The sequence below is a fragment of the Lactuca saligna genome, chromosome 1 (assembly GCF_052625555.1).
Source record: "Lactuca saligna cultivar CGN05327 chromosome 1, ASM5262555v1, whole genome shotgun sequence".
NCBI lineage: Eukaryota > Viridiplantae > Streptophyta > Magnoliopsida > Asterales > Asteraceae > Lactuca > Lactuca saligna.
The window spans coordinates 141068489-141090517 of record NC_136417.1 but is presented as its reverse complement, the minus strand read 5'-3'; the positions used below and the strand labels follow the sequence as shown (position 1 = coordinate 141090517).

At 31.1% G+C, this 22029-nt stretch overlaps 2 protein-coding genes across 3 annotated transcripts in view; one reads left to right on the top strand and one right to left on the bottom strand.

Annotated features, from left to right (window-relative positions):
• LOC145012168 (uncharacterized) overlaps positions 1-9500 on the bottom strand; it is a 28101-nt gene extending 18601 nt beyond the window's left edge. Inside the window, exons 1-6 of the mRNA XM_078970950.1 lie at positions 9380-9500; positions 9204-9297; positions 9101-9129; positions 9002-9055; positions 8847-8931; positions 8744-8751 (exon numbers count right to left, since the gene is read on the bottom strand). Coding sequence (XP_078827076.1) covers positions 8744-8751; positions 8847-8931; positions 9002-9055; positions 9101-9129; positions 9204-9297; positions 9380-9500 — 391 coding nt within the window. The remainder of the gene's footprint in view (positions 1-8743; positions 8752-8846; positions 8932-9001; positions 9056-9100; positions 9130-9203; positions 9298-9379) is intronic.
• Positions 9501-15636: 6136 nt separating this feature from the next.
• Positions 15637-20386, top strand: LOC145000903 (heat shock factor-binding protein-like). Of its 2 annotated transcripts, XM_078960209.1 has the most exons (7): positions 15639-15884; positions 17186-17263; positions 18333-18450; positions 19031-19084; positions 19766-19789; positions 19869-19911; positions 20028-20385. In XM_078960209.1, the coding sequence occupies exons 3-7, from the start codon at positions 18448-18450 to the stop codon at positions 20150-20152; spliced, it is 249 nt and encodes an 82-aa protein (XP_078816335.1). In that variant the 5' UTR covers positions 15639-15884; positions 17186-17263; positions 18333-18447; the 3' UTR covers positions 20153-20385. The 2 variants fall into 2 exon arrangements, with proteins under 2 accessions (XP_078816342.1, XP_078816335.1); XM_078960216.1 differs by lacking the exon at positions 17186-17263 and having other exon boundaries at positions 15637-15884; positions 20028-20386.
• The last annotated feature ends 1643 nt before the right edge of the window (positions 20387-22029 follow it).

The following is a 22029-nucleotide window of genomic DNA, read 5'->3' as shown; positions in this document are numbered from 1 at the left end:
AAGTATTGATTTAGTATCGTGAATATTAATATAAACGAAGAGGTAAAAACATAGATAAAACACAATAAAAACCCACCTTTTGCAGGAGCGTGGAAGGAAAACTAAAAATGGGTTTTGACGGAATACGTCATATATATATATATATATATATATATATATATATATATATATATATATATATATATATATATATATATATATATATATATATATATATTGAATCAAAGTTAGTATTGAAGGGATAAGATAAAAATCACTTAAATGTTGAATTTCCAAATATAGTTATGATAGATAATGTAGAGCATTTTAGGATTATTTTTTAAAATTTAAAATTAGGATAATATTGATGGTTAGTTAAGTTCCCGTCTTTGGTGGCTGATTTTTCGATTTGAATATAGGAGATAGTTATGATAGACGTAAATAAATAGTAAATTGTTTTGTTAGGATGACGTCACCATAAGTATTAAGAACGATCTAAGGGTTGAAATCAATCAAAGAAATCTAATGAATGGTTCTGATTGTTGAAAGTGATATCATCAGGTTTCTGTTTTAATATATATATATATATATATATATATATATATATATATATATATATATATAAAAGTGGTTGATGTGTTTGAATTCTTAATTATAATAAAATAGATCGTTATTTATACGCCACCTCCCACTATTTTTTTTTTCATAGGAGTTACTAAACCTTATTACAAAATCGACCGTAATTTCAAAACCTCTTTATAAGCAACATTAGATAAGATAGCATACAAACCATGTGAAAAACAGAGTATTTGAGAAACAAACCAGAATTTGATATGATTGTGGTGATTTTTATTAATAATCATTTCAAAATATAACGTCCATGAGAATTTGTCTTCTTTTGACTTTGAATGATCGATTGTCTTCTTTTGACTTTGAATTATCGATATAGAAGGCAAATTAATAATTTTTATATTATCCAAATAAAAGTAATTAATATTTTTTTCTTAGATAAATAAATGATATTAGTATTATCTGAATAAAAATATTAATTACTATATAAAATCAATATAACACATAATAAATTATATACAATTTCTACAAGATGTTAATCAATAATTAGTGGTAGGGGACAATGTACAACATGTTAATTTTAAAAGTATTAAAAATAAATATTACCGACATGTATTATATGTTTTTTAAAGTGTAATACAGAATGTTTTCTAAAAAAATAGGTTAAAAATTTTACAAGTTTAACAGTTACAAAAATTTGGTTTAAATATTATTACATATATTATTACATAAACAATTGTTACATTATATATATATATATATATATATATATATATATATATATATATATATATATATATATATATATATATATATATATATATATATATATATATATATATATATATATATATATATATAAACCTGTTTAAATTGAAGTTAAATTGATGGATATGATATGCAACAACTGATGTAGAAATGAAAGACAATAGTCGATTGTTGATTTTGTAGGTAAATGTGGGGAGTTTGGAAGAAAACGTTAAATACGTAAAAGGTATTCGGATTTTGAAAATGTATATGTGTAAAATAAGGTAATGATTTATTTCCTGGCATAAATTTTTGTGGGTATTTTGAATTTTGAATATTTGTTGATTTAGGTTCCATATATACATTCCAAACTAATTTTATTGTGAATCAAGTTAAAAAAATGCAACAACCCCATATTTTTCAAGTCAATGTAACGATCTAAAGTCAAGTATTGTAACCTGTTTTTGAAATAATAAGAATAGCATCAAAAATGAAATGTTCAAAAATCTCAATTGGGATACATAAAGTGATAGATATCGTAACAAGGTTTTCAGAAATATAAAGAACACTAAAATCCGAGTTATAATGAAAAAGTTATGACCAATCGAAGATCCGCAACAAAACCTGTAAAACACTGTTAAACATAAAACGGAAAATTTCAATAAAATGCTATTTAGCCTTAGGTATCTAAATGAAAGTCGTAGATATCATTAAACAGTAAACGTATATAAAAAGAATGTCAAAATCTGACTTCGTATGAGGAAGTTATGATTTTTCTAAGTTTCAGATATAAAGTAGACAGCTAAAAACTCGAAATAGAGATCGATCGACTTTTAGCCGACACAAACTAAACGAGAATCGAAGATCTCAACAATAGTAGTACAATGGTAAAAAGACAGACGAAAACGGACGTCAGATAAAGAAGTTGTGAATTTTTAACGAACTTTTCCAGTCCGGCCTGTTAAAAATATAATATTAAAAAGAAAATTCAAAACTAGCCGTCGGAGTCTAAACAAAAGTTGTAGAGCATAATATCACCTACGCGTGGATATAAAGAACGTCAAAATCGGAACTCATATGCAAGAGATATGAATTTATGAAGTTCGGGACACGAATTCCCATCGTATCAGAGGACTCATGACGTGAGCCAGTAATGGATAGGTTCCAGGGTCGAGCTGTCAGAAGTCAAGTCAGCGGATGGATAGGATCGAACTCACAACGTGAGCCAATCCATACTTACGATGTGAGCTCCAAAATTACTCCCTATATATAGAAATTGAGGCCTTCCGACTTTGGTTGCTGAAATCCATCCTCTCTCCTACTTCTATACACTGTTAAGCCCCTCTAAACCACCCCAAAACACCGGTAACACCTCTAGCACACAACGCGAGTCCCGAAGCCCCAAATCTACAGAGAAACTAGCTCCTTTCCAGTCGAAGTGCTGCCCGCGTGAAGCTTGTTTCTTCACCAGAAGCCCGCGGTTACGTCAAGAAAGATCATTCCTAGAAACGAAACACTGCCCGATTCACCATTTACAAAGTGAGTTCATACCCCTAACTTATCTTTTGACGATTTAAAATGCTTTTAGGAGGGGGGGGGGGGAATACAAGTAAAAAACATTATAATTATCGAATCAATCACACGTGATTTATAGCTATCAAAACAAGTGGATCTCTTATACTCCAAACTGTGTTATCAAACAAACTATTTCAAAACATTTTATAAACTAACATCAAGTCAACTATAACCATTCAAATGGTTAAAACTCTTTTATATGCTAAACTCTTTATTAAAACTCTTTTAAACTTATATATTGTCAAAATCATGTTTATATAAATATAGTTATATAAGTAGTGTTGAAAGGGCTTCAGACTGATAACTCGCTTTATTTCATGTTCCTTGTTTGGTTGTGGACTTAGGATATCCGGTTGTTTGTCTGAGTGTCGTTTAAATATTGGTTATATATTATGTATATGTATATAGATATAAAAGCTTTTATCTCAGTTCAACACCTTTGGGTAGCAAAGGTGTACAAACATACACAGTCATTCAAACAACACTACTAGTAAACTATAATATGTATAGTTTAGAGATTTACTATTCACTATTTCTAAGAACAATGAAACATACAATAGTCAGTTCATACATGAGTCAGTTCAAACATACTATAACGAGAAATAGAAAGAACATACTATAATGAGAAATAAGGAGGAACATACTATACACTATACATAGAGAACACACAATACACAAGAACAGACCGAACATATTATACAAATACAAGAATACTATAACATTAATGTGAGTTACTACTTCATGACATGACATCATACTGTTGTGTCATGTTTTGTAACCAGAGTCTCCTGGAGGGAGAGCGGGCATTGTATGTATAGATCTATACGGGACTAACAATCATGCATCTCGACTGTTAGCTACAGTTTGGCCGGCAGGCCAAGGGGTAACAAATATCACATCAGTTTCGATACCAGTAGGTTGTCATGTTATCCACTAGTCAATAAGTATGGTTATAATCATATCACATTTTACCTTAATTAAACAAACTGGTTTAAGATAGTTAGTACATCGATAGCTATTTATATACAATACTATAATACATCTTTATTTTTCCCATTGCATTCACATTGTGATCTTCTCACATAAACGGTAATGTAAACTATATTTTAGTAATGATAGTCATACTTGGGAAAAACACTCACTTTACAAAAAACACACATTCAGAACAGTCGAGTCTTGGTAGAAGGCTACATTTCAAAATAAGGTAGAAAATATAGGATTTTCTAGGAGATACAACATTTGCATAAAACACTTACAAACATTTACAACATACGTTTACAAACACTTTCATACAAAACAATGACACTAAAATACTTAACTCACAAGCTTTAATGCTGATCATCTCTTTCAAAATAACTTGTATTCTCAGGTCACCAGTAGATAGGTACATCTAGACCAGGCTTTTGAGAAGACAGAGTGTGTTCACGACTCGTCTTTTATTTTGATTCATATTTTGGGTGTCTTTCAAACTATACAAAACACACTTGTATTAAATTATTCTATTAATGCAATGGATGATGTTGTTGCTTGTTTACTATTATGCATTGATATGATACTGTACATGATGTCCTCCACCCCTGAACGTTTCCACCGTTCTGGTTTGGGGGTGTGACAAAAAATATGAATGTATATCATTTATAACTATATTTTAATGTATCCATTAGTCAAAAATGGAATTAATACACATTCCCAGTAATAGTTCGTATCAAAATAATCTGATGATTGCATATAGATAAGATAACCGCCAAACTTATATCTTCTATAATAATAATTACACATTACACCTTTCAAATCAATAGAAGTAATAATGAATTGCATATAAACTTCCTTTTAACCCTGCTATATGATCATACCCGATTCACTAATCGCTGATCTCCCAAGCTCGTTTCATCTTCTACAAACTTCTCTAATTGCAAATCAAGTTACTACATGGAATACCCGTGATTCATCTGAGTTTCTGGATCTTGTAGAACTCCATGGTATGAATAATGTTAATATTTGAAGATTTACGTCTATATTTTACATTAACTAATTTTTATTTTTCCAAGAGAACCGAACAACATATACTTTTCGATCCATATCAAACATGGATGTCAGTTTCATTACTCATCAAAAAGATCATAAATTGGTGGGTATTTTGACTATATTGACCATGTCAATATAGTTTATTTCTCCTTTGCACACCTCCGTATGATGAACCGTTGTTTGGGTTATGATCCTTCACATGTTTTCTGCTACTCTTGTGTCGATATGGCTCCTTTGGACGTTGGACTAAATCGACTTCATAATGAAAATGATATAATTCCATTCATAGAATGGAGTGGTTAAACGTCTTAATAGGTGATGTCGCGGTTGATTTTTCTAAAGCAGAAGGGGTTACATTATCTTCTGTTTGAGAAGCACAATCCTAAAAGTGAAAAAATAATGCTTGGTTACTTGTAATTAAATGTTAGTAAATGTTAAATATGTTCATAAATATATTAAAGTGGGACGATTTATATTATAAAGTAATATAATAATAATATAATATATACATTTACAACTTTTATCTCATCCGAAAATGAGACATCGGTTGTTGATTATATGATTCGGATTCACCGCCCTTCATAATAATATGTCAAATAAAGACTAGTTAGGTAACAAAATACAATGGAATTAAATATTATTGGAGTTAAAGTATATACCAAAGATTCTACTTTGCTCTCCAATTTAGAAAGTATTTCAGCATCTTCAATAATTTTGTTAATAGAGAAAAGTTGGCCGGGTTTTGTTCATTGTAAGGTGTAACTTCAACCAAGAAAGTTGTCTTTTGTTGTTTTAAGACGTTTAATTCAGTTAGGAACAAAACCAAACTATCACCTCTCTATGGATGAAAAACAAATTCGATATACCTCATTCACTATTGTTGAGTAAATCACTTGCATTTAAAACCAAAATAAAAAAATAGATTATACCTCCTTCACTATTTTGACTAAATCAGTCGCATTTAAATCCCAACATTTCATTGCTAATGTATCAAAAAGTGTTAGTGAAATCGTCCCTATAACATCTTGGTCGGTGATAGAGATTAGAAACCTATAGGAAAAAAGTTATTATCAACATATTAGAAAATTATATATTTTAAAGATTCCAATTTTAATAGTCAAAGGTTGTTTTAAATACTTTTCTTTTTTCTTCACAAGTGACAAGTTGCATATGTTATTTTTACACTTAAATGTTGTTAAGTTAGAAATGCGTTTCTGGGATTTAGAGGCATGGCGTATATTATAAATCACTGTGCACTTCTTCCAACATTTAATACAAGCATTATAATACCACTCATGGTCTTGTCGGATACCCTCGATTATTCCAATCAAAATAAACTTACATGCATGTAACAAAATGTGACAACCTGAAACTTTTTCCGTTATCCTTACCCAGTTTTCGTTAATAAAATTTAGGTTTTTATTAAATTCCGTCAAATTTCTTAGTTTGAGAAAGACTTTACGTTTCAAATAAATAATATGTATTTTATACGAGTCGGAATAAACCGGAAATCACGTGAAAAACTTGAATTTCCTCGAAAAACACCGAGTTCACGGTCTAGGACGAGTTTACGGTCGTAAACTCGTGTACGACTGTAAACCCTGTTTACAGTCGGAGTCGGGTGAACCCCACTCACCGACCACGAAATCCCCTATAAATATGAGACCCCCACCCTCATTTGAACACTTTGGACCAGAAACTCTCTCATTCTCTCTCTAGAACCTCTGACCATAAACACCAAAACACCCTCATTTCTATTGGAAAAGCATCAGGAAACACTTCTGGAGGTAGTGTATGAGCATCTAAAACACGTTTTCATCGAAACCAACATCACTGTTCTTGAGTTTACGGTCAATCTTCTTAGACCGTAAACCCATTTACGGTCAAATCTTCAAGGACCATAAACTCAGTTTATGATCGTAAACCCTAGTTCACGGTCGTAAACTGCCTGTCGACCGTAAACTCTCCTCTCGACCGTAAACAGCTCTTTCGTGGGGAAAAACCTGTTTTCTCAATTCAATCAAGTCCAGGTAACATTCCTTAACCAAAACCAAGTGTTTATCTAACACTTTATCTAACGAAATCGCTAATTTTTATACATATATGTATTTATTTGATATTAGGATTCCGTTAAGTGACGCATGCTTCGACTCAATGATCTTTCGGTTCAATCCTTTACGACCAACCAACTGTGAGTTCATACCCCCTATGTTTTTACGTATTTTAAAACGTTCTAAGGGGGGGGGGGGGGATACAAGCCAAATATAACGGTTTTCATAAGTTAAAAACAGATGCAATTACAATGATCTTATGTCAAACATTTAGATGCCTTATTCCCTTTATGTAATATGCGGAGCATAAGGGACGTTTTCTAAACATAATTGCATAGTTTTTCCGAACAATATACGAGCACAACTTACCAGTCAAACTATAATAGATATAGTTTGGGAAAAGTCATTACAAGTTTCACAGAATCAAACTACGTACAAAATCAAACATATAAACTATGATAGATTTAGTTTATCCATTATTAGAGTATCTTATTAAATAATTATTTTGTGTATAATTATTTATACTCTACACCGTTACAAACGATTTCGAACTCGAGAACAACCGAACCACACGTAAACTAGTTAATACAGGATTGTGAGGCATATCTTCGTTATACCCCTCGGGGTACCAGTAAATCCTCACCTTTAGTACAACTAGAGTCTCCTGGAGGGAGAGTGTGAAATTTATGAATAGATCTATTCGGGACCGACAATCCCACACATGAACTGTTAGCTACAGTTAAGCGGACATACCTGGGGTGACAAATTCTGTAACCGTACGATGCCTGAAGAAACGTCAAGCCGGTCATCAGTCATATTAGTATGGTTATACGACTCACAATAAGTATAAACTAAACTTGTTTACGGTATTTCTTTCTTCAATAGTTTTATTTTAATTAATGAAACTATCTATCTACTTACTGGAGGGTATTCCAGGGATCCAACTCTTGGTTTTATTTGAGTAATAAAACTACTATACATTCTGGTGGTAGCCAGGCTTTTCAAATGGATCATACACTACATACTGGTGGTAGCCAAGGTCTTCGAAACAAAACATACACTACATACTGGTGGTAGCCAGGGTTTCCCAAACGGAACATACTTTTCATATAATAATCAACAAACATGTTAGAAAATATTGGATTTTCTTGGAAAGCGTGCATACATATTTCAGAACTTGATAATAATGGTTTCCAATACAAACGACATTTTACTTATAATGAAAAGAAATCATTTGTACAATTTCAGTGACTAGTTTTCAATACAAAAACATGCTTATGAACTCACCAGCTTTCTGCTGATACGTTTTCAAAACCACTTGTATTCTCAGGGCAACGATAGACAAGTACCTTCACCAACTTTTGGAGAAGACGGAGCATTTTGGAGTCTCGTCTTTATCTTTTGTTACTTTTGATGTACACAAACTATGTTTTCAAACATATGTAAATATTCTTATGTTAATGTAATGGTTGTGTTTACTTTGATTGCTATGATACAATTATTGTGATACTACGCATGACGTCGCCCGCTCTCGGACGTTTCCGCCATTATTTCTAACGGTTCGGGGGTGTGACACAAAAGACAAAAGTAGATCAATTAGAAAGCATATGTGAAATGTAAATTGTTGAAAAAGAAAACAATAAAATATATTGATATAATATACCTTCATTGGTTGGATGACATCACACATATTTTTTATTTCAAAATTACTTTGAAACCAATGATGGGATGAAAAAAGTATGACTTGGCAGTATAGTAATACTACTTTCAGATTTCTTAATCCCATCAACACCCACCATCCAACCTGTATTATGTAATAAATATATTAAAATGTAAAGATGTAGATTAGTAGTATTCTATGTTATGGCATTAACAATAAATTATAACAATGCAACTAACATTTTCCAGTACTCGTTAATCTCAACAATATCCGCATTAACAAACAACTTAGAAGAATCAAAGTAAGATTGTACTGAAACACGCTCTGATAAAGAAAAAAAAATAACAAATATTTTATTTTCCAAAATTAAAAAATATATAATATTATCACAAACCATTCCAAACATTGATGGCAACAAACTGGACAATTATGATAACACAAGATACATCTGTGTTATTTGTCAAAAAATCACTTAGCTAATTGGCTTAAAAACCAAACAAAGTAATCTTAAGGTCGGTTCCACTGCAATAATGAAGTAAAAGTTTTACATAGTAAATAACATATACATTAAAAAAAGGAAATGGTAAAGAACTAACTCTAAATCACTTAAAGTCAACTTGATGTTGTGTTTTGATTGAATTAAATTAGATGATTCAAGATCATGACATGACACGATATGACCGATCACATCTAATAATCATAAAAAGATTAATATGACGTATAGGGTTTCATAAGAAAATTTTTTAAAAAAAAGTGAAGTAAAAAAACTTACCAAAACATGAATTTGTAGGACATTGTTGCTGTAAAATCGTGGCAAAATCAACAAACATAAAACTATGAATCGGACCCATAAAATCAATACATCTCTTAACAGTAGTATTCCATTGCAACATAATTTGCTGGTCTTATCCAGTAATATCAAAACCTTCTTGTTTCTTAGCCATGTTAGGATTCTTTATTATTAAAGTGTCTCCAACATTTAGAAGATATTGGAACTTGTGACTATTGAAAAACACAACATTGTATCTTAGTGTCCTACAGAGAAAATAAGAATGTCACTCAATGATATAATAAAAATATAACTAAATGTTTGTATAATAAGAAGGTCAGTCAATTATTGAAAGCAACATTTTCATCCATAATAATCATTTCGATGGATAAGATTTGTTTCTTTGATTTTGGAATGAAGTTCCACAAGCTGAGTATTCGTACTTTAAATGTGGTATTAGGTGATACCACACCAATGTCATTCAAGTAGGTGATGGTTGGATCAGAATTATGCTGAAAGTAAATGGTGCACAAACGTAGTAAAATGTAAGATATTGAATTGAAATACAAATAAATAGAAAACAGGTAAAATGAATTATGAAAACTTTGATGTGTTAGTTGAGAAATACATGTAATTAGTTAAGCTAATAATAATAAATTTCAAAATTACCAAAAAGTAAAAAAAAAAATAGATTCCAGATACAAAATGCGGAACTTGTAGAAGGTTTGGAACATTTTAAGTTTAAGAATGAAGGGAAGAAAATATGTATTGGCTTCAATATATGGAGTTAGATTACAAAAGATTTTGAAAACCTCTGAAATGTTGGGATGATAAAACTTGAAAGCAGAAAATTATGGAATGCAATCAAAATAAAATTCGTTTATTTTTTTGAAAGTTATTATGGAATACTTAATGATTTCGTTTGACCATAGAAACTATTAGAAGAAAAGTATTAAATGGTATTTAAGTGATTAGTTATTTACTTATTCAAACGATTTTGTATTAATATCACACTAGGTGTAAAACACGTGTATTACACGGGTTGATTAAAGAAATAAAATATTAAAATATAAATAATAAGTATTTTTTAAAATAAAATTTTGAAATAAAGAATAAAGAAACAATTAATTGCAATTTATTATAATATTTATTACATTTGATACTTTACATATATAAGTATAAGATTATGTGATTTTTTAATTTTAAAATTTAAAAAACTCATAAATTGACTTGTGGATATTATTTATTTAAAAAATATCACAAAATGACAAGTATAAAAACTAATTAGAGATTGACATGTGGCAAAAATTATTTTTGTAGATATTTAACATTTTAGATTTTTTGTGAAGGTGTGAAATGTTGACAAGTGGCAAAAGCTGACATGTCATTACAGGAAGATGACAAGTGGACATGAAAACTATTGTTTTATTAGTTAGAGTAGATTCTAACATTATAAAATTTTGAATTGATTATTTACAGTGTAATATTGTATTAGAATATTTCATTTATATTTTGAAAAAAACAGTGATATTTAATTATTTATTTATTGATAAGTTAAATAACAAAATTAATATTAAAAGAAAATTGGATTTTTTTTCTTTTATTTTGCGTTTTATAATTTTTATTTCTTTGATCTACAAGATAAGTGGCTAGGATCGCGTCCCCATGTCTCACAAAATTAATATGGTTTCAAATGAACCTCCGCTTATATATATATATATATATATATATATATATATATATATATATATATATATATATATATATATATATATATATATACCAATTATGTTTTCTTATTTTGATGAAATGTATATTCATTTTCTTGGCATATAGGAAACAAAGTGGCTCAAAAACCGCACAAAAAAAAAGGAATAAGACTTATTAAGGTAATTAACTTTTCAGGTTGTTCACATATATGTAACTATCTTTTTTTTGTATACATCTAAGTAACAAACTTTTTGTAACTGTTCACATATCACCATTATGACCTGCTGTAGCAAGTTACATCTTGCTACAACAAGTCATAATTAATGGTTATATGTGAATAGTTACAACAGGTCATAATGGTTATATGTGAACACTTTCAACAAGTTCGTACCTTTGATGTATACAAAAAAAATAGTTACCTAAATATGAACAAAACCAAAAGTAAGAGTAAATTATACGAATGGTCCCTATAGTTTGGGGGAATTTGTGCGTTTGGTCCCTAAATTATTTTTTTAATTCAAATGATCCCTACTGTTTATTTTTGTTGCGTGCTTAGTCCCTGTCTTACCTAAAAAGATTATTTTGCCCTTATTAATTTATTTTTTTAATTAATTTTCTTATTTATGTATTTGTTTTTATATGTTTAAAAAAATTAATAGACCGCACATATATGTATCTCTTCACCGTAAACCTGAAACCACATTTGAGAAATTTAATTTGGGTTCCACCGGTCACCATCCCATCTCTCATCCTCTTCAACTTCTATTTTCTTTCCATCTTTAGTGACATGGAAGTCTTCACCATCATTTTCTTTTTTGGTCATTCAACTTTGGCGAACAAACACCATAACCCACTGTCTCTTCACTTTAGTGGGTTGTGGTGTTGGTTCGCTGGAGTTGAAGGACGAATGGATGGTGAAGATGTCGATATCACTAAGACAAAATTGCAAGAATGGTCCCTGTGGTATATCCAAAATTGCTACTTTGGGCCAAACAGGTTTGGACTAGCAGCAATAGTCCAAAAGTTTTCATTTTGCTGCGGTTTTGGTCCAAAACAGTCTAAATTTTTTAAAAATGACGGATTTGCCCTTTTCCATTTGTTTTTTGCTTTTCTTTTTATTATTTAATTATTCGATAAATAAAAAAAATAAAAAATAAATCAAATAAAATAAAATCTCTCTCTCCTCTCTCTCTCTCTCTCTCTCTCTCTCTCTCTCTTTCTCTCTCTCTCTCTCTCTCTCTCTCCATTTGGGTTTATCTATCAAGAACATCTTCATAATCTTAAGAACACTCAAGAACATCTTCTAACACTGCCACCGGCCACCACCACCGTATGTCAGCTCCATCTCCACTTAAATTATTTCTACCACTTCATATCCATCTAAAAAACATCCTAAAAACAAAAACCATACACAAAAACAAAACAAATATACTCATAAAAAACCATACACAAACACACTCATAACCCTACACCACCCAATGTCACCTTCAATCACCCAAGACCTCCCTTATCCCTCCATTACCACCATCCCTAACAACTAGAAATGTAAAAAAAAAAAAAAGAGATAAAATAAGGGGTTGCCATCAATTCAGAAAGTAGAAAAATGAGAGCTATCATCGAGTATAGAAGAAGGAGAAAGAGGGTACCACTTTGGGTGAGTGTGTTTGTCAAATGGATTCTGATAATCGAAGGGGGAGGGGTCTGATTTCTAATTTGATACTACTGTTCAGTTCATTGGCGAAGAAAGAAAGTTTTCGACCACCACCTATGCAACCCCTCTCTGCCTCCCTTTCGGTCGTGTAGCACCAGCAAACACCTATCCCTTCACCTACCATCACATCGTTCGTAAGCACCTCCTCCAAACATTATTCCTCCGCTACCTGATCTATTCTGATTCTTCATAAGTTGTTGTTATAGATAGGTGATTCGAGGATCTTCACAAATTAGGGTTTCAACCGCCACCCTTCTAGTTTCTAGGGTTTTAGACGTCGTTTAGGGTTTTAGAAGAAAATCTCACAACGAACATATTTGGGTAACACCTTACATCGATGCTGGAAGTCAATCTTTGTCACCGCTTCTTTTTTTGCCCTTCCTCGATCTGTTGATACTCTCTGTTTCCTTCTTCTTTGAGCTTCATCTCCATTCTCAATGCTCGATTTTTCCGGCGATGTTGGGCTGATTACCACCGGTGGTGGTCGATGTATTTGAGAAGGAGCGAGGTGGTGCAAAAGTCACCAACATTTGTGTTTAGTGGATGTGGAATGGTGCCACTGATCGAAGATGGTGATGAGAGAGAGAGAGAGAGAGAGAGAGGAGAGAGAGATTTTATTTTATTTGATTTATTTTTTATTTTTTTTATTTATCGAATAATTAAATAATAAAAAGAAAAGCAAAAATCAAATGGAAAAGGGCAAATCCATCATTTTTAAAAATTTTAGACTGTTTTGGACCAAAACCGCAGCAAAATGAAAACTTTTGGACTATTGCTGCTAGTCCAAACCTGTTTGGCCCAAAGTAGCAATTTTGGATATACCATAGGGACCATTCTTGCAATTTTGTCTATCACTAAAGATGGAAAAGAAATAGAAATTGAGGATGATGAGAGATGTGATGGTGGGAAGATACAGATATGTGAGGTCTATTAGTTTTATTAAACATATAAAAATACATAAATAAGAAAATTAATTAAAAAAATTAAATTGATAAGGGTACAATAATCTTTTTAGGTAAGATATGGACCAAACGCAACAAAAATAAATAGTAGGGACCATCCATATTAAAAAAATAAGTTAGAGACCAAAAACACAAATTTTCCCAAACCACAGGGACCATTCGTGTAATTTACTGTTACTTTTGGTTTTGTTCATATTTGGGTAACTATTTTTTTGTACACATCTAGGTAACGAACTTGTTGAAAGTGTTCACATATAACTATTATGACCTATTATAGCCGGATATAACCTGCTACAGCAGGTCATAATGATCATACATAAACAGTTCCAAAAAGTTTGTTATCTTGATGTGTACAAAAAAAAGATAGTTACCTACATATGAACAAACCGAAAAGTTAATTACCTTAGTTAGTCCTATCCCAAAAAAATAGAAAAACACACAAAATAGTAAAAAAAAAAAAAAAAAAAATCACACCAAAAAAGAAAAAGATCAAAAACTCGGGCATCATGTCGTGTTTTTGTCTAAATCGACACGACACTACAAAGTTTTTTATAACACGAACACGACAAGACATGATGTCGTGTTTTTTCAACTAACACGAAAACGAACTGGTTAAAAAATAATAAACATGACACGACACGAAAAAATGACAAAATATAACAATTAATTTATTTAATTAATACATAATCATACATAACACGATAAACACAACTGACAAATGCTAAATCGTGTCAATTTTGTGTTGAATTTTGAACACGAACAAGACACAACATGACGTCGTGTTTTTTATACTTGACACGAACACAAATTCGAATTTTAGTTTCGTTCCAATTTCATTTCGTGTCATGTCGTGTCATCAACTGTCACCCCTATCAAAAATCACTCTAAAAAAAGCCTCACCAACAAAACCACATCGAAAAGGATTAAAGAAAAACCGCATAAAAAAGGATTAAAGGCTCAACAAACCACATCAAAGAAGTTCACAAATCAAACCAAAAAATGAAAAAAAAAAAAAAAAAAAAAATAGCACAAATAAGAAAATATTAAAAACTGCACCAAAAAGAAAAAAATCACACAAAAAAGATTAACGCCTTAGTCCTGAATTTTTTTTGTAAATTCAATAAAAGAAATGGAAGGAAAATATTGATAAAATAAAAAAGGAAGGGGAAGGAAAAATTTCTTTATTCCGTATTCACGAGTTCGGATGAAATTAAAGGAAATGAGAGGAAAATTTTAACTTTTTGTGTTTCCGAGTTAGAGAAAAAAAAATAAACTTAAAACTTTTCATTTCCCTCACTTTATTCCCAAATCTGCCAAATTTGAGAGGAAAATACAGAAGAAAAATATGGCTTCAAAACCATTTTCTTCCTTCATTTTCCATTTCGAAAACACGATTATCCTTCGATATCCTTCGTTTTCTCTCTATTTCCATCGATATCTCCCTTAAATAGAACTCGGGAATAAGGCGTAAAGCTCAAAATCCTCACCAAAAAAGATTAAAGCCGAGGAGACAAAGTGCCAAAGTGACGATCCGTGTGAATTATGTTTGTGACAAGTGCGTCTCCTCATAGGTGAATATAGTTTTATTTGTGATGAAATTAAACTTAAAAAAAAAAAAAAAAAAAAAAAAAAAAAAAAAAAAAAACTAATAACGATAATAGTTATAAAAAACAATAAAAAAAAAAAAACACATTTAAACGATTTAATTGTTATCTAGCAAATAAATGATACGTATAGGGGACCAAAGTGAAAGATAGATTGATTTAAGTAAAAGTTAACTAACTATGACAGGAAATTAGGGTTGAGCTGGAGTTGTACAAAGATAGAAGTAGAGGGATTAAACTGTAAAAAAAAAAACCAATAACTCCCATACAACGGAATGGAGCGATCCGCCTTCTTTTTCTCTCGTCCGTTTCCTCTTGTGGCTCACATAACTCGCAGAAGGCTTCTTCCATAGGGCTGCTACTTGGTCGATATCAGAAAAGAGCAGGAGAATATTGGTGCGACAAAAAGAAGGAAAAAACGAAGGAGATACGAGGAAGGAAGAAGGAAACCGCGAAGAGAAGAGAGGAAGAAGAGGAATCCCGTTTGGCTTGTTTAGGGCTGATCCCACGTCACATTCCAGGTATATTCTTGAGCTATTCAACTCGTTTTTCTGCCCTAAAATCATGCACGTATTAGAGGCTTAAAGACCCAGTAAAATCCATTTCTTTTGTTCTTCACAAACCGGGCAATTCTAAGTGTTTCTTTCCCATTCCTTTTCTGAGATATTGCTGTCAGAATGATGTGTTATGGCTGCTATTAAAGTCCTCAAAACAACCCTTAAGACCTTTTGTAATGCTTGGTTAAATTGTTTGAAGATTACCCGTGAATTCTAGCTTGAATAGCCATAAAAAAAGACCACAATACTCCTTGTGTTTTCTGTCTGGAAACCACAGCTTAAAGGCTGAATAAAATTTTCTAACCGAGGCGTAAGCTCGAGAGGCAGAATAAAAAGTAAATTTTAAATATTATATGACTAATAGAAATATAATAATAAAGATACATTTAATAAACTAATGTCAAATAATGGGTATAAAAGTGTATTGGTAAATGGGTATAACAAGGTGAAGTAAGAGTATAAAAGATGTTACAAATAAGAAGACAACAACATTCACTGAACTTGTAAGTTGTATAACGAAAAATTATAGTAGAATTGTGAAACACCCCGAAGAGACAAGGTTGTAGGAAAATGTTTCTAGTTTCTAGAAACATCGAGTTCAAGTCATTTGTAGTTCTGTATCCACAGTTATGAACAAAACACTTTCAGGGGTCGGGGCTAGGAAATCCTAAAAACTAAACAAAAATTGTACAAACCAAATAAGTGTTAAAAACTACATTTGGGCAAAAATTGTAAAAATCAAATAAGTGTTAAAAACTACATTTGGGTTGTCTAAAAATCAGAAACACCTTTTAATATGAAGATATTTATGTGTTATAGGATTACCTTGACGATTTCAAGAAGCCTTAAGACTTAAAGTTGATGAAAAGGGTCAATTAGACAAATGTGAGTACATAGGATTTTTCTAAGCACACATCCTAAAAGAAACTATATTTTGGTGTCTATGTGCTAATTGTTTGCATGCGGTTATATGATGTGATGTCATGCTATGATTATGTGTTTTATTATATTCTATGATGTTATGTATGTGAACTTTATGAAGGGGGACATGTGGAATGATTCATTCAACCCCCGCTAGGCCATAAGTTTAGGTGACCCCCTGCCAAAGACTAAAAGAGTAAGATTTAAAATGATAAGAGTACCTAAAGATTAATCCAAAGTTGTTATGACCATATTCTCTTTAATTTTCTTCCTTAAAGAGTCTTAAAGCCTATGTATCTCAATAGGCTTTCCAACGTAAGTTGGTATTTTGATGTGTGTCTCAGGTGTTTGCCAGTAGGGATGCTTTAGAGTTGCCCAACCATTTTAAGCTTTTATCAATTACGGGTGATTGGTTATTCCAGGTAAGTTTTTACGTATGATTTGATATTTACGAGTTGACATCTTTAGAATAAAACCTTCTTTTTTTAAGTAAAAAGTAAATACATGTTGATTACAAAACGTTTTTTTTTATTAAATACGATTTGTTTTCATCAAAATAATACATTACGTTGTTTTATTAAAAAATAGAGAACCCATGAAAGTTGAGGGATATCTTAAAATAGATGAAAACGCTAGTAAGATTTCAACATCGATTTAAAAATACACTTACATCTAGATTTAACCACACATGCACACAATCGAACATCATCTCTTTTTATATTTTCGTTTACAAACACAAACACGATTTAAACACTCATTGTGGCTCTCCGATGGGGTTGTGGATGCTGTGAGGGAGTGTAAGGGAGGTGGCTTGAGAGAAAATGATTAGGGTGCGTTTGGTTGTAGAAAATTTTCTAGTTCTTTAGGAAAATTTTCCAAGAAAAATGGAAATTTTGAAAACGCGTTATGTTCGTTCAGTTTTCCAAAATTTTCCAAAAAAATGAAAATTTTCAGTTTTTCAAATTGTATGTAAATTAAAAAAGTGATTTTTACAGTTTTCCAAATTTCAAAGATGGAAAATGAAAACTACTCCGGTTTCAACCAAACGCGTTTTCTAAAATTTTCATTGAAAATTGAAAATGAAACTCAACTCTATTTTCTGAAAACATTTTCTTAGTAAATGAAAACAATTTTCTACAACCAAACGCACCCTTTGGGTTTCAAGAAAAAACCCTGCAAGCTTAAGGTGGGACCTCTTTGGTGCATCTTAACCATTAGATGATTTTGGAATGAATGGCGTGGATTTAATTTGACTTGATCCATGTGAAATATTAGAATTTGTGTTTCTTCAAGCTTTAATAGTAGGTGTAAATTTATGCGTTTAATTTGATTGGTTAAACTGCACGAAAAAAGGTAAAAAAAAAACCACACCAAAATAAATCATAAACTACACCAAAAAAATGAAAAATAGAAAAATAGAAAAAAAATTACAACGGGTAAAAAATGATTTAATGGTGCATAATTGTTTTTTTGCTATTTATTTCTAATTAGTGTTGCAATTCCAAACAAAAGCTTAACGGGTGATCGGGAGACATAATTGTAGAAACCTCCGTAGTGAGAGCAAGGAGCCACAAAGTGCTGGAATTGATTCACATTCGCTTGAAAAATGGTATGTAGAACCTTCTCTATGTCTCTCCGCCAATCTTCACTAATCGATTCTTCTATTATGATTAGGTTTTCATATATGATCACTGCAACATTAATAAGGTTCTCTAAATTACGGAAAATTGTTGATTTAAATGAAATTATAGGAGAATCATGAATTTTCCATTTAAATTTTGGCAATACTAGTATAATTTCATAACGATCCTTGTTTTCTTTACAGTTAATTGTCTTTGATGTATGCGTGTCAGATTTTAGAGTTGATATGCATAAATAAATCTAAATTTTGTTTCCCCCCATAGATGTGTAATATTAAGATATTACATATCTACGTTGAAAGCAAGGGTTTTTCTTGTTTCTGAATCTAAAGTATGTTTTGTTATAGACCTCTAGCTTAAGAGATATTTTGGCTCCCTTTTATGGTGATATTTCATATGATATTGTTAGCACTCCTCATTTTCTGACCCATGAATTTTAATTTACCCTGTCATTGTGTTACAAGTAAAAATTATACTTATAGTTGTGAATCATGTATTTTTGAAACATTTTTCCCACTATACAAATGGTTGAACTGCTTTTGTTTGTAGGATGCAAAAGATTCGGGAGATGGCAAGCAAAATACTGCTGACATGACACAATTTGTAAGTTCCTTGGACTTGTAGTTTTTATTTTGTTAGGTTACATTTTGAACCTCGCATATCTTTGCAAAATACCATTAATGGTTATAGAACACTTGAAACCTACATATGGTCTCCATTTTAATTTAAAATATTGTTTTTGCTTTGACAAAAGGCTCTTGAATGTTCATTTTTGTTATCAATAAAGTATCACTTGTTGCTTAAAAGTTAGAGTAAATTACACGAATGGTCCCTATGGTTTGGGGTAATTTACGTGTTTGATCCCTAATTTATTTTTTTAACTCGGAAGATCCCTATGGTTTGTTTTTGTTACGCGTTTGATCCCTACTGTTTATTTTTGTTACGAGTTTGGTCCCTATCTTATTTAAAAAGACTATTATTTAAAAAGGAAAAAATAATGGGGTAGGTGAGGTAAGGTGAGGGGGTGGGATTAGGGGAGTGTTTATTTAAATAAATTAAAAAAATCAAGGGCATAATAGTCTTTTTAAGTAAGATAGGAACCAAGCGCGTAACAAAAACAAACAGTAGGAACCTTCCGAGTTAAAAAAATAAGTTAGGGATCAAACGCGCAAATTACCCTAAACCATAGGGACCATTCGTGTAACTTACTCTAAAAGTATTAACTCCTTAGCCTATACGAGTTCCATTTCCGAATAACTAACAGTAATACCCTTGTTTTCGCAGGTTCAAAACCTTCTCACGCAAATGGTAAGCTGTAAATGGCTCTTTGGTTGCATGTTTAGTACAATTACATCCTACTTTGTACTGACGAGTGTTGTCTTTGCAGCAAACTAGATTTCAAACAATGTCTGACTCTATTGTTTCAAAGAATATCCTTTTTTTTTTTTTTTTTTTCCGATATTGTTTCTTATGAATTCTGTATCCACATTTTTTTATGTCATACAAGATAAATGGATTTTAAATGATGACCTTAACAACAATGTACTCGATGAGATGGGTGAAAGGATAAGCGAGTTGGAGCAGAGTATTAATGATCTTAGGGCAGAAATGGGAGCTGAGGGCACTCAACCTCCTCCATCACCTTCAAAGAAGGATGGTTCTGCTGCGTAATAAAAACATGTTCCAAAATCAACATCTGTTTTTTTGTGCTTAACTTTTGTCTTTTTTTTTTTTTTTTTTTTTTTTTTTTTTTTTTTTTCTTCCTTCTTTATCACATAACGTATTTAGAAATTACGTTGAGTAACAATGGTGATAATATCTACTGTGATTTTCTTTTTCTTTTTGGACACTCAACAGATTCTTGCTGGATGTTCTAATTCAGTTATGTTGTTGTTTTAGGATGTTTGATTAAGAATACCATTTTCATTATTTGAAATCATCATATCATATATTATATATGTAATGATTATAAAGTATACATCTATTAATTTGCTATGATACTGGTAACATGTTTAGTGTGTTGTCCTTGCAGCTAGTGCCCATAAACTTGTGCATATCATTTGATCGTTTTATATAAATGATCTTTTGAAGTTCAAAATAAAGGTACTCCATTTTTATTTTTTCTTTTTAGTTATCTTTTTATATTTGCTAGTCATATATTTTGGTCATACGTGGTGCTCCTCACCTTTGCTTAAGAAGTAAGAAAAATATTTAAAAAAGTGATGTTCCTAGACTTTGTAGTTTATTAAACTATAACCTTATGTTACAAGGTTGGTATAATAATTTCATAGGTATTACATACTCCTTATCTAAGATAACAACTTGAACAGTGTGCCAAAAAAGAAAAAAAAAAAAAAAAAAACGCACCAACAAAAGTGATGGGTTTCAAGGATCCTTAAACAACATTAATAAAAGGAATAAAAGGACAAGGGAAGCAATCACTTTTGATCCTCAATAGACTTGAAAAACCATGAACAACCTCCATAATACAACTTATAATATGCGAGAATTCACCTAATAATTATCCATATATACGGTAATTAAATTAATTAAACACTATTAGTTAATTATCAAATCAAGTCCCTATATTTTTTTTCTATGTCATTTATTGCTTATTTATATCCTTGCTGTAACCAAACGGGCCTTACTATTAATAGTAATATTACAAATTGTGATAACTGTGTTGTTATGATAGTCACCATGTTATGATAGTCACCATTCTCCATCACTCCTATTTGCACAAGTTACAAAACACTATATGGTCTAATATTCACTAGTAATGAGTAGGAAGTATAAAACCAAATGTAAATCTTAGACAAGTGATCAAATATTCATATATTCTTCAAAATATCTATATGAATACGAGACATGGATATAGGAAATCTCAAACATTCAAGATTCTGTTTCCCGAATCTGACTTGTGTCAAACAAAAGTAAACCTCATAATCGATCCATCAATTCAGTTTGAGCACAACTATTCATCTTAATATCAACACCAAATCATCGAAGGGTCCAAAGATATCGAATCCAGTTTAAAGAAGAAAAGAACTAATAAACTTTGATTGCATAGATTCCACCTATTTCTCATGTCATATCTAGAAAAATCGTGTATGATTTCAATTTACAAACAATGTTGAGGAGAAACCGAGACACAACAGACTGTAAGAGAAAATCTCATGCATCTCCGTTTGAAAAATATATGATATTACCATCTTATAATTACTTATGATTGAATCCATGAAGTAATCTTTAAGTGGGGGTTACTCCAATACCTTAAAATCTCCATTTAAAGTACTCATGAGTATTGGTCACAAACTTTGCTATGTTCATCCCCATGAACAATCTACCAATGCTCCATGGCAATCTTAAATCACTACTTACTTTCAAGAGTACAACCGATTATGGAAGTTTGAATAAATTAATATTATGAAAGTGGTTCTAAACATGCAAAAGTGGAAGACACTGATAATCTAAATGAAATGACCGAACTCCATCAAATATTAAGTTCTCAACTTACAGATTAAATAAAGACAACTACATCAGTTCTT

Bases quoted from the DNA above. Each gene is read 5' to 3' on its own strand.
- LOC145000903 (XM_078960216.1), top strand. The intron at 19,790-19,868 runs GTAAGCTGTAAA...TTGTCTTTGCAG, and splicing joins AAAACCTTCTCACGCAAATG to CAAACTAGATTTCAAACAAT. The intron at 19,912-20,027 runs ATATCCTTTTTT...ACAACAATGTAC, and splicing joins TGACTCTATTGTTTCAAAGA to TCGATGAGATGGGTGAAAGG.